At 40.6% G+C, this 15,726-nt stretch overlaps 1 protein-coding gene across 1 annotated transcript in view; it reads right to left on the minus strand.

Moving 5' to 3' along the window:
- Nucleotides 1-2,777: 2,777 nt before the first annotated feature.
- LOC149181481 (homeobox prospero protein) overlaps nt 2,778-15,726 on the minus strand; it is a 47,153-nt gene continuing 34,204 nt past the window's right edge. The window contains exons 2-3 of the mRNA XM_089416634.1: nt 3,526-3,665; nt 2,778-3,346 (exon numbers count right to left, since the gene is read on the minus strand). Of these exons, the coding sequence (XP_089272760.1) occupies nt 3,086-3,346; nt 3,526-3,651 (387 nt within the window). The 5' untranslated portion in view covers nt 3,652-3,665 and the 3' untranslated portion in view covers nt 2,778-3,085. The remainder of the gene's footprint in view (nt 3,347-3,525; nt 3,666-15,726) is intronic.

The raw sequence follows: 15,726 nt of genomic DNA on the forward strand, positions 1-15,726 counted from the left end.
TGTTTATCTTACTATCTTGTAGTTGTAAGTTGTCTTTCAGTTATGAATTATGAATCATGATTTAAATTTTTAATAGATTTATCATTTATGTGACCAGTACCACTGACATTTATTTGAATTTTGTATGTACTATGCATGCTAATAGTTATAGATGAAGATCTATGTTTGAAATCAATAAATTTGTATCATTAATTAAAATTTGTGTAAGAAATATGATAATATCTAATTTTTAATATATATATATATATATATTTTTAAATATATTATATATATATATATATATATATATATATATATATATATATAAATAATATATAACGTGTCCTAACGTGTCCTGTTCCGGGGGTCAGCGTGTCCCGAATCCGACACCACAAATCCCAAATCCTACGTGTCCCGAATCCCCGTGTCAGGTGACTTAGGCAATTGCATATTTAAACCAATAGAATAGCACCAGCATGCTTCAAAGTTTGATCCACTATCTCAGTCATGACCCTCAACAATCCAACACAAACCTCAACATGGGTGCAGTAGGATATGTATTAATATACATATGCTCCTCCTAAACCACAAAAACAAAGGCATGGAACAACACTAATGTCTGTTGGAACAGGTCACCCCCCTTATAGCTTTGTCACAAAGCATCCAATCTCTTCTTTAAAACATCTTTTAGTGTACTGACAGCAGTGCCCTTGGGATCAAATTCTTCTGCTGAAAACCCATAATTTGCAGCTGGAACAGATCTAAGGATACCATCCTGAAGACCTGAGTTGGCAGCCTGAGCTTGGATGAAACTTGGCAACAGCCTCTCTATGGAATAATTTTCGAAACTAAGTACTCCAGACGATAGAGTACCCTTCCTAGTTACCTTTCAACTGGACAGTTTCAAGTGCCAACACCATCAATGGTAGTGTCTCTATATGCACTGGTGGCAAAGTAAATTATGTTTCTATTTTAGTGGATGCGTTCATAGATAGGTTGTCAATTGGAGTGGGCATTGTGCTTCACTCTATGATTATAGCAGTTCTATGAGCATTAATTTGGGTCCTGGGAGAACACATTTTTCCCTTGCTCTTTCACCAAGATACTTCTCTTGGCAGTTGTAACAATAAGATGCATTGCAGGTGCTGACAATTGTAACCTTAAGATACTTCTCACTAGCCAGGTTCAATACCAATAATGGAATTTCTGGCAAAAAAAACAATAAAGGGGGTGTTACACCAGCCTTAGCAATGCATTGTCTCTTCCTAGTAACAACACATAACCCAATCCAATTCTTCTTCCAATCCTCTTCCAAATAGTATTCTATCTAGAATTTCCTCCATACAGCCTCAAACGTTAGGGAGCTAGATCTAGCAAACCATGATGACTTTTCCTTCAACTAGAGGCAAATCAAAATTAACTTGCATCTTGAAGGGTGTCATTCCTCCAAAATCACTACTTGTAGAACTTGCCCCCATAATTGTTGGGAGTCATCTAAGGATCTGGGCAAAATAGTCTTTTATTTCATTCCTCTATCACTCAAGGGCTTCTTAAAGCAACGTCTTGATAGGATCTCATGCTTCGTTATCTTTCTTTACTTCACCCATCATGCAAAGCCACTTGTATCATCAGTGATGGAAGTCTTCACCAAGATTGGCTAGTTTGAGGCTCAACTCCTTATACCCTAACCTCGTTGTCAAGGACATTATGAAAAAACAAGAAGTAGCATATTGCACAAAGAGCACAAATATTGCATTGAGAACATAAATACACAACAAAATGCAAGAACATGCAATATTGCAGGGAGAACACAAATATAATATTGAAAGCAGAGTACTAAAATGAAAACCAACTTCTATTAATGAATCAAATGGTGAAAACATTGCAATATACAAAGCAATATAAAATAGTTTGAATGGTGGTGGCTTATCTTTGAGAAAAGATGTAATGGCTACACTCATTTTCAAAAACTCTCTAACAAGAAGATGAAATTACATTTTATAATCATGTCAAAACAACCTACAAAACTAAAGCACTAAAATGCAAGAACCCTAACCCTAGCTTGATAGGGTTAAGAAGTAATGTTGGGCTGGACAAATGTGAGTTGTCCCAAAAAAAGGGAGCCTTGTCAGTGTCATAATGTTTACTCAATGCTATGTTTTAGGTCTTCTTTAGCTTGTTGGAAAAAGCATTAACAAAGGGAATTGGTTCCCTAATTGTTGTGCACAACTACACCCAAAAACGTAGGAGAGGACCCCTAATAATCATGACCCAAAAACAGTCAATATAAGACCATTTTTTAAATGGCCACCTATATTAATTGCTAATCAGATTTCTACCTTTAACACCAATTAACAACTCTTCACACTACTTTTTTCATCTCATAATTTTTTTTCTCAAATTTTGTTTAGAAGAAGAGGCCCATTTTTTCAACACTTTATCAGCATATCTTGGGGCTTCTCATTTTCTTACTACACAACTAATTATAGGTAAATATATTGCTGCACAGAGTTGAATCTCTACAATCTTTGATAAATGAGGTTTGATTTTAATTAAGAACGAAAAAAATTTGTGATTTATGTTTTTATCTCATGTCAATCGAATATCTATTTTACTGTGTCTAACTTTTGCTATAAGAATAGAGTAAATGAAGATTAATGCAAGTTGTTGACCTAGTCCATGCACACTATCTCTGCCTCTTTATTTTGACTTAGTAGTTAACATCAAGAAATATTATATTTGCAACTTCTACTGATGCACTTTCTCATGACTTCTATGTGAATAATCAAGACCAAATCTGAAGAGAAGAATATCATCCCTGCTTTAAAAAGAACTATTGTCCTCTCAAGTGCAATGGTCAAACTTGTGAACACATTATCCTACTAAAAACATTCTACCAGAAAGGAAATAATTTTGAAAAAAACGACCTTCCCACTATCATATGATTTATACGATGATAGTGCACCTCCAATTTATTTCCCTGTACTCTATTTCTCATAAGTACTTATGATCTTATGATGGATATTGGTTTTATTAGTATTTCATAATTGTGGACTTTTCAGAGAAATTTGAATACTAATTCATACAAGTCTACAATTTTGTCATCTCATTCAATCTCGTGGCCTTGATCTTGGAGGTCTTGAATCACTTCATTCCGCATTCGGAGCCACAATTTTTTTGCTTCTCTTTCAAATTTTTCCTCCTGAAGTTTCTTCTGAACATTACCCCCAGATTTATCAATGAGGCCTCTAGGCCCTATTGTTGTCCCCAAGGAACCACCCTTTTCAATGAACTCTCTGACTGCTTCCTCATCACCAGGGTAAGGAAACTCCCGACGCTCATAAAGATGTGCCATTTCTTTTTCTTTCTATTTCATAATATATATCAACTGTAAGAAATGTCTCTCATGGTAGGTCAGATTACATACCTACCTCATATAGAATTAACATATATCTACAAACAGAGTGAAGGAAATTACATCTAAACCCTCTCCTACAAAAAAACTTTAACAGTAAAGATAAGCACAGTTAATGGTGGGTCTTATACCTTAGTCCGAGGCTTCAATGTCCACCAACCCAGAGGTGATGTCTCATTCCACAACCATGCTGCTCCAAAAATAGCATAAGTAGTAAGAAGTGCTTTTCCAAGTTGTTTCCAATGCCAGTCAACCATCTTTCAGATGAGCTCTGCAAAAATATAAATAAACCAATAACTAAAATCTTTCCATGTTTATAATAGTATACAATAATCTCCCAAACATAACTTTCCTTCCATTTATAATGGGAGGTGCAGCACAAATGTCAGTTAGCAATCTCTACAGGCAGTCTTTTCCGCAAAACAAATAAAAAAATTGGAGCGCTTGAAAATACATCCCAGACTAAAACCATATATCAGAAGTTCAGTATTCTAATGCTTCATTGCAAAAAATATAGCACAGCATATCCAAAAATCTCAAGCAATGTAATTAGGACATCAGTACTTCCATTTGGTAAAGACTTTGCCTCCAATCAACCTATAAACATGTAAAATAAATACTTGGGCAAATTCTATAGTTGCATTTTCATGCTTGCAGTTTTTTAATCCATGCAATTACATTTTTATCTCCATTTTCCAGGTGTGACCTTTGACCTTCTAATTGCATTTGCTATTTGTGTTACCATACATGCAATGTAGTTTAATTTCAAGTTTTAGCTAGTTTGAAAGAGTGTGGAATGACCTGTTAAAGAGTTTTAATAACCCAACGTTTCGGACTACAAAGTGAGTCCATCATCAATTTTAATAACCCAACGTTTCGGACTACAAAGTGAGTCCATCATTTTCGGAGTCCAAAATTATATGTCACTTCATGTTTAAAACTTGGTCCTAGTTGTCTTGGACTCAATCAACTAAGCAAAGTTGATTAGTGACTAGTTCGACTTGGTCGACAGATCGGTTTGGATGACCAGTTTGGTACTTGTTGACCACTCCATGTCAACTACCCAGTAGCAGTACATTTTTTCGCAAAGAGATTCCATCATGCTCGAGTGCTTAGATCATCCTGGATTCATCCTCCAACCAAAATGCCAAGAAACTCCCCACAATTATCCTCCAACCAAAATTTGAGCAACCCAACTCCTCAATCCTCTACCCAAGACTCCACTCACTTGACCCCCACAAGTGACTACACAGGCCTGTAGGTAATGACACAGTCCCAGAAATTCCATACTGCATGAGGGACTCTCTCTCCACCTACAAATCCTCCCCTTTTACTTGGAATTTGGCCAAGAAACACCCCAGCAACAATACAATCTCCAGCTCCGGCACCAATCTCCCTCTATGACTGCGTGGCTCTTCCTTCTGCGTCCCAGCTGAACCAGAATGGTGTAGTGTTGTGTGATGCCTCTCTCCCAGCCTCCAAACAAGATAGAAATCCTTCCTAGGATGGCAATCAAAGTCCACAGAAGAGAAGGTTGAACTTCACTCCTTGGGAAGCTCTTGTGCTAAGCAGCACTTGTAACTCAGCTGAACAACTAGAGTGACAATGGATAATCAAAATGTCAAAAGCCCCAAATGATGCTTCTCTCCACTTATTTATACTTGCTAACCCTTGGTCTTATGTGGGTCCCCCCTATGATTTTTGACCTCCCTTAGGAAATTCGAATTCCTTTCTAAGTGGTGCATATTATTTGTGGGTGGGTGGCCCCCACATTCCACTAAAAAGATATTTGACCCACTTTTCCTAAGTCTTGCCTCCAAAATTTGCCTTTAGACTAAAATTGACAAAATTTACAAAATTGGGTTCTCTTGCCTTAGAAAATATTTAGGAAGGGACATTACAGTCCTCCCCTCCTGGATGTTGCTTGTCCCCAAGCAACTGCAAAGCTGGATGTTGCAAGATCTGTTCACTTTCCCATGTAGCATCCTCTTCCAGCAAATCCTTCCACTTGACCAAATGCTCTCTGATTACCTGGTTCCTCAATCTCCTCTCTCGGGTCTCCAATATGGACTCTGGTGTCAAAACTAAATGCCCCTCATCATCCAAAGGTGGCAACTCATTTTTTGTTGTAACCTGCTGCCCCAATGCCTTTTTCAGGCATGAGACATGGAACACGTTGTGGATCTGGCTCTCTGAAGGTAGCTCCAGCTCATAAGCCACCTCTCTGACTCTCCTAATCACCTTATACAGCCCATAAAATCATGGTCGAAGTTTTTCTGCCCCCTTTTGCTTTAGTGAAGACTATTTGTAGGGCTGCAAACGTAGGTAGACCATGTCCCCTACCTCAAACTGTCTCTCCACCCTATGCTTATCAACATACATCTTCTGTTGATTTTGAGCCACCTGTAAATTGTTCTTGAGAGCTCGGAGGATCTCCTGACTCTCTTGAACCCAATCCTTTGCCCCCAAGGCCTTGCTATCTCCAAACATCATATCAGAAAAAGAAAGTGCATCATACCCATAAAGTGCTCGAAAAGGAGACATACCAATCGACATGTGATAAGTGGTGTTGTAGCAGAACTCTCCTAGATGAAGCCACTTTACCCACGCTCTCTGTTGCCCCATCACATAGTTGCATAGGTACCCTTCCAACCACTTGTTCATGATCTCGGTCTGCCCATCTGTCTGTGGGTGATAGCTAGTGTTGGGCGTAAGCTTTGTCCCCACCAACTGAAACAACTCCTGCCAGAAAGCCCCCATAAATCTGTTGTCCCTGTCACTAACAATGGTCTTGGGAAGACCATGTAATCAGAAGAACAACTCGACCCACCTAGGAAGCTGAAGATCTCGATGAGATGGTGAAGAAATGGGCGAACTTGGTCAATCTATCGACCACAACGTAAATACAATCTCACCCCTATGCAATTGGGAGTCCCGTGATAAAGTCCATGGACACGCTTTCCCACTTCCTCTCCGGAATGGGAAGCGGTTGTAATAAACCAGCATGATGTGACAGCTCTCCCTTGTTCCTATGTAAGTTTATGCACTCCCACACATACCTCAGCATGTCTCCCTTGAGCCCCCGCCATGAGAATCTCTTCCTAATGGCACAATATGTCTTGAGGAACTCATGGTGTCTTGCTAGAGGGGAATCGTGGGATGCCTGCATAATCTGCTCCTTGAGCTGTGATCCAGGAACCAAGTATATCTGGTCCTTGTAGTAGATCACATCATCCATCACCCGAAATCGATCATCCCTGTGTGTGCCATCCAGAATCTTGCAAGCATGCCTGTCTTTGGAGTACTCAACCAAAAGTTGAGCCTTCCAGTCATGAGTAACATCCATCAAAGATAATATTGCGGGTCTCCGGGAAAGTGCATCTGCTACCACATTGTGCTTCCCCTTGACATACTCAATCTCGAAGTCATAGGCCTGGATCTTGCTCACCCACTTTTGTTGTCGCTCCTCCAATGACTGTTGCTCCAAGAAGAATCGAAGATTGTTGTGGTCAGTCTTCACTTTGAAACGGTTGCCCACCAGATACTGTCTAAACTTGGCCAATGCATGCATCACGTCTAGCATCTCCTTGTCATAGATAGAGTACAACCGCTCGTGGGGTATTATCTTCCTGCTCTCAAATGCAATAGGATGGCTTCCCTGCGTCAACACAGGACTAACTCCCTCGTCGAAAGTGTCACATTCCAACACAAAGGGTCGTGTGAAGTCTGGCAAAGCCAAAACGGGACAGTTGCTCATCACCTTCTTGAGGCGCTCAAAGGCCTCCTGTGCCACTTGCGTCCACTCAAAAGCCCCCCTTTTTGTCAAATCGGTGAGGGGTGCTACAAGCTGTGAGAATCCCCTCACGAATCTCCTGTAGTATGTGCAAATGCCCAAGAACCCTCTCAACTCCGTCACATTCTTGGGTGTGGGCCAATCCAAGATGGCCCTGATCTTCTCCTAGTGTACCTTCACTCTGTCCTCCCCAATCACATGTCCCAGGTACAACATCTCTATTAGTCCAAATTCACATTTGGACATCTTCGCATACAGTTGTTGCTCCTCAAGTATGCGAAGCACTACCTCCAAATGTTGAAGGTGCTCCTCCCAAGTCTGACTATAAATGAGTATGTCATCAAAGAAAACAAGGACGAAGCGCCTCAACTGCCCATGAAACATGTGGTTCATACATGACTGAAATGTAGCTGGGGTGTTGGTTAGCCCCATCACGAAGATCTCGAAATGTCCATAGTGGCAACAAAAGGTAGTCTTAGGGATGTCTTGCTCCCTCACCCAGATTTGATGATACCCTAAGCGCAGATCTATCTTAGATAAGTATTTTGCTCCTTTAAGCTCATCCATCAACTCGTCGATGCGCGGGATGCGATGTCGGTTCTTCAGTGTCCCATCCTTCTTTTTCACCAGCACCACGGAAGAAGCGAAGGGACTCGAACTAGGCCTGATGTGACCCAACCTTAACAGCTCCTGGATGGCCCTCTCTATCTCGTCCCGATAGGCCTTTGGGTGCCTATACAAGGTAGTGATGATTGCGTTCACCCCATCCTCCAACTCAATAGTGTGCTCGAACCCACGATCTGGTGGTCTGCCTAGTGGGATCTCCCCAAAAAACCCATGGTGCCTCTCCAACAAAGCCAGTATGTCTGGATGCACAAGCTGTTTCAGAGCCCCTATCTCTGAGATCCTCAACTCGACTACCCACTCTATGTCCCCATGTCGTAGATCTGCCTCCATCCGGTGAGTTGAAACTGTCTGGGGTGGATAAGAGTGCATTCCCCTCAATAGTACTAGCTTCCCATCTGGCCCCATAAACTCCATCTCTAATTTCTTCTAGTTAGTGGTGAACCACGTTGGTGCCTAGGACATCAACTACAAAAAAGTGATCAGTGAGCGAGTAGTTCCCCATCTTCACAGTGAACTCGGGAACATACTCTATGCACTACATGGTCCGATCTCCTGGAACCAGCATGGAGAACCCCTCAAATGTCTCTGTCTGAATGCCCCTACGCTCCACCATCAAAGCATCAATAAAGTTGTGGATGGCCCCACTGTCTACTAGGACTAATACTCGTTGCCTCTATACCGTCCCCCTGATCTTGAGTGTCAAGTACTTCGGCACCGCCCGAAGTGAAGCAAGGACTCCCCTTGATGGAGCAAACGGTCCTCCTCTAGGAGGTGGTGGTGATGGCCCTACTAATGATTGTCCTCCCTCATCTCCTTGCTCTGCCCCCATCTAGGACTCCGCATCTCGCTCACTGTCTGAATACACCTCAATGAAATGGGACTTGCCCTCGGTGCACTTGTGCCCAGGTGCCCAAGGCTCTTAGGATGTGAAACACAACCTTCTCCTCCTAAGGTCTCTCCAGGTCTCCTAATCCATCTGGCCATGTCCCCCATCCCTCTGAGGTGGTCTAGTGTCTTGGTTCCCCTGTGAAGCAGTGGGTCTAGTGGGAGTGAAAGCCCGAGTCTTGGGCACTGCATCAATCATATCCCGAGTCCTGGAGATAGCATCTGTAAGTGATATGGGTTTGTAAGCCCTCACCCAACCACGCAAAGGCTCAACAAGACCCTCCGCAAATAGCATGATCAGTCGGGCCTCTGAGATGTTTGTCATGATCATAGCCAATGTTTGGCATTTCGTAATGTAAGCCTATGCGCTACCAATCTGCCTCAAATGGGTTATCTCCTTGAAATGCAGCTTTGGGTCTTTCCTCTCAAATCTCTCCAACAACCTTTGGGTGAACTCTGTGTAAGAAGTGATATGGATGTGTCCCAATGTGATTAGCCCATGATACCACCACTCCTGGGCATCCCCCTCCAAATGAAGAGTAGTGAACCGTATAGCATCGGTTTCCCGCATGGGGTTCAGGTGGAAATATGTGTCTAACTTCTGAATCTAAGCCTTGGCTGAACTCTTGGTCGACCCATCAAAGTTAGGGAGTGTAACCTTCCCTGTTATCTTTTGCACATCCTGGTTAGAGGGTCCCCCTCCTTAGTGTGTTGCAGCCCCTGTAGAATGCCTCTCCTTGAGGTGTATGTACTCCCCAAAAGACATCACCCGCTTAATCTGAGCATCTAATCCCTCATACTCATCAATACCGGACGCAACTGAGTTGACCAAGTCTGCAACTGGGTTTGGCTCCCTCTCCGACTCTGGCTCATCCACAAAGTGAGGCATAGTGGGACGGCCAACCTGCCCACGTTGGGGAGTATGTGGGGGCTGATAAGTACGGTTGCCCCCTCCTGCTTTGGAACCTCCATCACCATGAGGCTCCCCTTTCAGTCTTCCACCCATCTACAACCCCATCACCTGCTGCATCATGTCCATCATGAGCTGCCCTTGTCTCAACATCTGTTGATTGGTTCTCAACAGCTCCTCCAAAACCTGATTCTGGCCCAATTGCCTGGGTTGCTCGTTGTCCTCTTGGTTGTCCATTCTACCTCTAATATTCTCAACTTCGGTGTCCGAAAATGGATTTGGACCGCCTTCTCTACCTCAACCCCTACCTCTACCTCTACCACGGCCTCTCTAGAAAACGAAGCCTTGATATCTAGGTGGCATCACCTGCACCTGTTCCCCACCCTGGCCAAGAACATGCCTTGATACCACTATAATGTTCCTAATAGAAATTTTACAGTGATAACCAAAGATATGCAATAAATATAACACAAAAAATTCAATAAACACCCATAAGAGAGAAAATGATCCTCAAACGCCAAAATGGGCAAATTTATTTATATTCAGTTGTTGGAGTACAATAGCAAATAGAAAGAGTGCACTTGGGTTTGCACAAGGCAAGCTACAAGCCTCGGGTGATCAATATGTCAATGCCCAACTACTGTAGAAACTTGTCCTCCAAAATTCTGCGCTAACCCAGTTTTTTGACACTGCTGGCAATCTTGAGACCCTGATCCAACCCCTCAAATCTGCCCAAAAAATTCTGTAAAATTAGGACTAGAATCCTTGCCAAAAACCCAAAAAAACCCAGAAAGGGTTTGCTCTCGTTTTAACCCTCAAAATTTGGCCCCAAATAGCTTGGCCCTTCTCCACAAATAGAAATTATCACATGTAGCAGAGAATGATGTTTGTTTCTCCCAGAATGCCAAGAAACTCCCCACAATTATCCTCCAACCAAAATTTGAGCAACTCAACTCCTCAATCCTCTGCCCAAGACTCACCTCACTTGACCCCCACAAGTGACTGTGCAGGGCTATAGGTGATGACGTAGTCTCTACGCCTAGAAATTTCGTACTGCGTGAAGGACTCTCTCTACACCTGCAAATCCTCCCCTTTTACTTGGAATTTGGCCGAGAAACACCCTAGCAACAATATAATCTCCAGCTCTGGCACCAATATCCCTCTATGATTGCGTGGCTCTTCCTTCTGTGTCCCAGCTGAACCTAATGTAGTGTTGTGTGATGCCTCTCTCCCAACCTCCAAACAAGATAGAAATCCTTCCTAGGGTGGCACTCAAGGTCCATCGAAGAGAAGGTTGAGCTTCATTCCTTGGGAAGCTCTTGTGCTAAGCAACACTTGTAACTCAGTTAAACAAGCTAGAGCGACAATGGATAATCAAAATGTCAAAAGCCCCAAATGATGCTTCTCTCCACTTATTTATACTTGTTGGCCCTTGGTCTCATGTTGGTCCCTCCTATGATTTTCGACCTCCCTTAGGAAACTCGAATTCCTTTCTAAGTGGTGCGCGTTGTTTGTAGGTGGGTGGCCCCCACATTCCACTAAAAAGCTCTTCGACCCATTTTTCCTAAGTCTTGCCTCCAAAATTTGCCTTTACAACAAAATTGACAAAATTTACAAAATTGGGTTCTCTTGCCTTAGAAAATATTTAGGAAGGGGCATTACAGTCTACTAAATCATATTTGAGCCGCGGAATTGGGTAAATAATTGAGGGTCTATAACGAATGGGTTTTCACCCTTTGAGGGTTGAAATGTAATTATCTTATGTAAATAATATTTTAGCCATGATGCTAAAATATTAGAGAGTTGCAAAAAATTATTAATCCCCTCATATGTCAATTAATTAAATTTTCTGGCAAAAATAAATTAAAAATCCTAAGCTAGAAATTTAATTAATTAGAGTCAAATTTAAGTTTTAGGAAAAATAAATTCTCCAAAATAAAAATTTCGTGGATTCTAGAGAAATTAATTTTTAGAAGTCCCCCGCAAAGGGAATATTGAAAATTTCAATAAATTTTGGACCTTTGGGCCTTGATGGTTAAGTCAAAGTCAATTTTTTGAGGAAAATAGCTCAAAATTAATTATTTTGAGCTAATTAAAAAAAAATTAAAAAAGAAATTTGAAAATTCCTCAAAAAAAAAGTATTTCAATGGTAGAGAATAAAATATAATTAAATCTTTATCAATAGTCGAAATTACTTTGACGGGGATCAATCCAACTAACCGTTTAGAGAATTTATTTATAAATTAGAGGTCCTTTGTCTCACAAAACATTCGATCATTAAATCGTATACTAGCTCTTGAAGCTTTCTTATAATCTTTTCTGGAATAATAATAACGCAAAATATTTGGGGTTTACATGGATGGTGGTGTTCCTCTCTTGCATCTTATGTTAATAATTTTTTTAATGTTTTGTTAAATATTATCTTTATAAGTTGTTGGTTATATAACCTTTGTGAAATAATCTATTGCACAGGTATTTTGCATAGATTATTGGGTTTAAAATAGCATTTTAATTTAATAGAATTAGCATGTCTCTCTAATTCTTGAAAAATTACATTGTTATTTTACATCTCTATTAATCTAGAAGTTTAAATCTGAAATGTGCAAAAATCATTTGGATTTAAAAAATTGGGGGTTGGGGGAAAACCTATGCTGGACGAGCTAACTCCCAAGGCATAAGATTTGAAGAGCCTTCCTGATTTAAATTCCTAGACTTATCTTACGATTTTCCTTTTGCATGGACTTTGGGGTTAGTACCTCATTTTTTAAATTAATCATCTTTTATAATTGTGCTCAATAGATAGATCTAGCTAAGAAGAGTCTATATCTACAGATCTAGGAGCGGAGTTGGACTCATACTCCTTAGATCCGATAGATTTGTATTTTAATTGTATAGATCTGAACAAACAAACAAAAATCGAACATTTGGGTTTTGGGTTTTAATTTTATTTTGTAAATATTCGGGATCTGGGGTTTTTCCTTTGTTTTTTTTTTTTTTATTTGTGCAGGGGTGGATCTACAATTCTTCAAGGAAAATATGGAGTTTTGAGACAGATATAGGCCATGGAGGGAAAGATCTTGTCTCAAATTTTGTCTGCATGAATAAAACGACAAGATCATTCAGTAAAAATTTCAAATCTGAGGTTTCATAAATTTCTGAGATCGATTTTGTGGTAAAATACACAAATCTGGAAGTGAAGTTTAATATTGGACAAGTGTTTGTTTTAAAAAAAAAAATAAGGGCCACGAATAGCCCCAAACCCTCTCGGCTCCTCTCCAGCGGCCCTACCGCAGCTCCTCCCATTCCACTGCCTCCTTTCCCTACGACTGCCCTTTATTCCCTGCTCACCCTCCACGTTGTTACCTCCTAACCCTTCAGCACCCCTACCTCTACCTCCATTACTCTCTCCCTACCTGTGGGTTCCTCTTTCCTTGCCTGCAGCTCCTTTTCCCTACCTACAGCCCCTCAAAACCTCCTTCTCTCCCTGTGGCATATCCTTCCTCCCTCTGTCGCAGCCCTGCCACAAGCCTTCGAACCTTCCTCCCTGCCTACGACACCCCTTTCCTCACAGCCTCAGGCCTTATCCTTCCACGTAGTCCTACCTCCTCTTCTCCGCTACCTGTAGCAGGTTTCCTTCCCTTTGTCGCATCCCCTGTCTTTCTTCTTCCTCCATCTCCTTGTCGTTGTCCCTTCCACCTTCTGCCTGCTACTACCTTTGACTTTGTGCAACCCTTACCTAGGCTTTTCTCCCATCCAGCAACCCTCTCTTCCAGTAGCCCTTTGCTCCCTCTGCTCAGCCCTTTCTTAGCCTTATGCTCTCTACCTTCAAGGCCTTGGCTTCCTCATTTACTTTGCTCCTTAGCCATTTTAACCCTACTGTGGGCAGTCAAAGTTTTATGGTTTGCAGAGGTATTTTGGATTAAATTTAGTATCTACAGGTGATCTAGCCATTGGAGAATTTTTTGGGCAGGCTCCTCTAACCCATAGCTATCCAAAGCATTCATATGCAGTGGTAAGAAATTCATCATCTGTTAGTAAGCTTCTCAACAAAGGAAAGGATCCATTATATCGAAAAGGCACTCATTTATTTGCTGACTATCATCAAAAGTAAGAAGAGGATTTCTAGGTCTGTCTTTTACCTTTGTTAAATGATTGTTGTCATAGGATTATTGTTAAATTTCTTTCAATGTTGCTTTCTATGATCTCAAGAAATTCCAAGTGGTTCATTCTCTGAAACATATTAATCTCATGGTCATTTACCAGCTCACAAAGCAGAATTACAGTGATTCACATTTTCATTTTGATATTTTCTAAGGGATAGTTGATTTGTTTAACATATGTGGCATTGGTTTGGCATTTAATATCCTACTGTTGTTCTAAACAATATCTCTGAAATATAATTGCTTTTAGTTCATTGTGAAGGGAATTGTTTGCATCATAAGTAAGGTTGGAAACAAATTGTTAACACTGGTATTTGGGAAATTTAATACTTATTATCTTTTAAGATCACTGTTAGCAATCTCACCTAAATTTACTTGTATTGTGCTTTGGAATCTTTAAAGGTCCTTCTAGTTCTAATTGATATATCTAACAAGTGGAAAACATACGGATAACTATTATCCCTTACAATTTGCTAGGCTGAGGAGGAGATCAAAAGAGGTAACCTCGAACCACTTTCAGCTCAGTAGCTAACCCTAGTGAGCCAGAGAGGGATCTCTCAAAGGATTTGTCAATGAATATATGCAAAGAGACAGGTTTTAGGCTAGATATATAAGTTTGTTTTGAGTTTTTGTGTATTTAGGTTTTTTAGGTTTGCTGGACTAGGGTTTAGAACAAGTAATTAGGTCTAGACTTCAAGTATGCAGATACAAACATAAATAGGAGCTAGATATCAGTGTGTTATGGTGCAATTGAAGTGTTTGTCAGGGTAGTATAGATTAGAGAGTTTTGAAGAGACTAATGAGCATGTAAAGACATGAATTCATTAGCTTTAGAAGAAGGGAAACACAACTATGAATTTCACATAAACAGAGCTTAATTTCAAGATTCTTGTTTATATAACTGCAAAGAAACTCATAGGAAGAACATAAAGCATGTAAAGAGTGATGATTTATCCATTAAAACTGATAGAAAGAAGAAACAAACACCATAGACTCACTGAACTAGAGTTCCTGAAATATAGTTGCAACTACTCCTGTATTAGCAAAAGAAAACATAAGTGTACAACCCTACTCCACAAAGTCCAACACTTCTCTCTGAAAGAGAAATGATACATATAGACTCAATTAGACCACTTCCCCACCTTCAGGAGTCGAATTCCTAGATGGTGGAACTGATTCCAAGATTCTCTCAACCAACAGGGGAGAGTGAGAAGGTTAAACACAAACACTTCTTGTAGACTTTGTTTTGGATTTTGCTTCCTTAATGAGGCCTATTAAACATCAAAAACAACCTATCATGCCCATTTATTCATGCTTACATCATCTAACCTCGAACCAAGTTCAATTACATCAAAGGTTTTGACTTTGACCAAGTCAAACTGAAAACTAGGAAATTTACATAGTGAAATTTTAAATGAAAAACACAAGAAATTGTAGAAGCGCATCGCCGACTTTGAGCCCACTTTGAAGTCCCTTCCTGAGGTCCAAATGAAGATCTGAGAAAACGGTCAACTAGCTTTCTAAGTCTAGTTTCCAGAACACCTTGAATTTTTGAAAATGATCCATGGGAAGGCCTTCAAAAATCCAATCTCCCAAGGTCACGCCAAAAGAGCAGCGCCTGTCAAAAAGAGGTCCAAAAAGGTGATTTTTGACCACATTTTCCCCTTTTTCTTAAAATTTGGGCCCTCTCTGGAAAATCTGAAGAAATGGGTTTTGAGAGGATGCCAAGGGCTTTCCAAACATGCAAGCCATTTGTAGTTTGAGTGTCTGAGGGAAAAGCGCAACGCCTCTGTGACTGGCCAAATTTATGAATTCCTTCAGGCTGCTTGCTGCAATAGTTTAGCTTGCTTCTTTTCCAAACATGCAAGCCATTTGTAATTTGAGTGTCTGAGGAAAAAGTACAAAGCCTCCGTCACTGGCCAAAACCAAAAAAATTCAAAATTCCTTCAAAATTGGT

This window comes from Pinus tabuliformis, chromosome 3_2 (assembly GCF_031772625.1).
Source record: "Pinus tabuliformis cultivar Carrire ecotype Pingquan chromosome 3_2, CPIR1, whole genome shotgun sequence".
NCBI lineage: Eukaryota > Viridiplantae > Streptophyta > Pinopsida > Pinales > Pinaceae > Pinus > Pinus tabuliformis.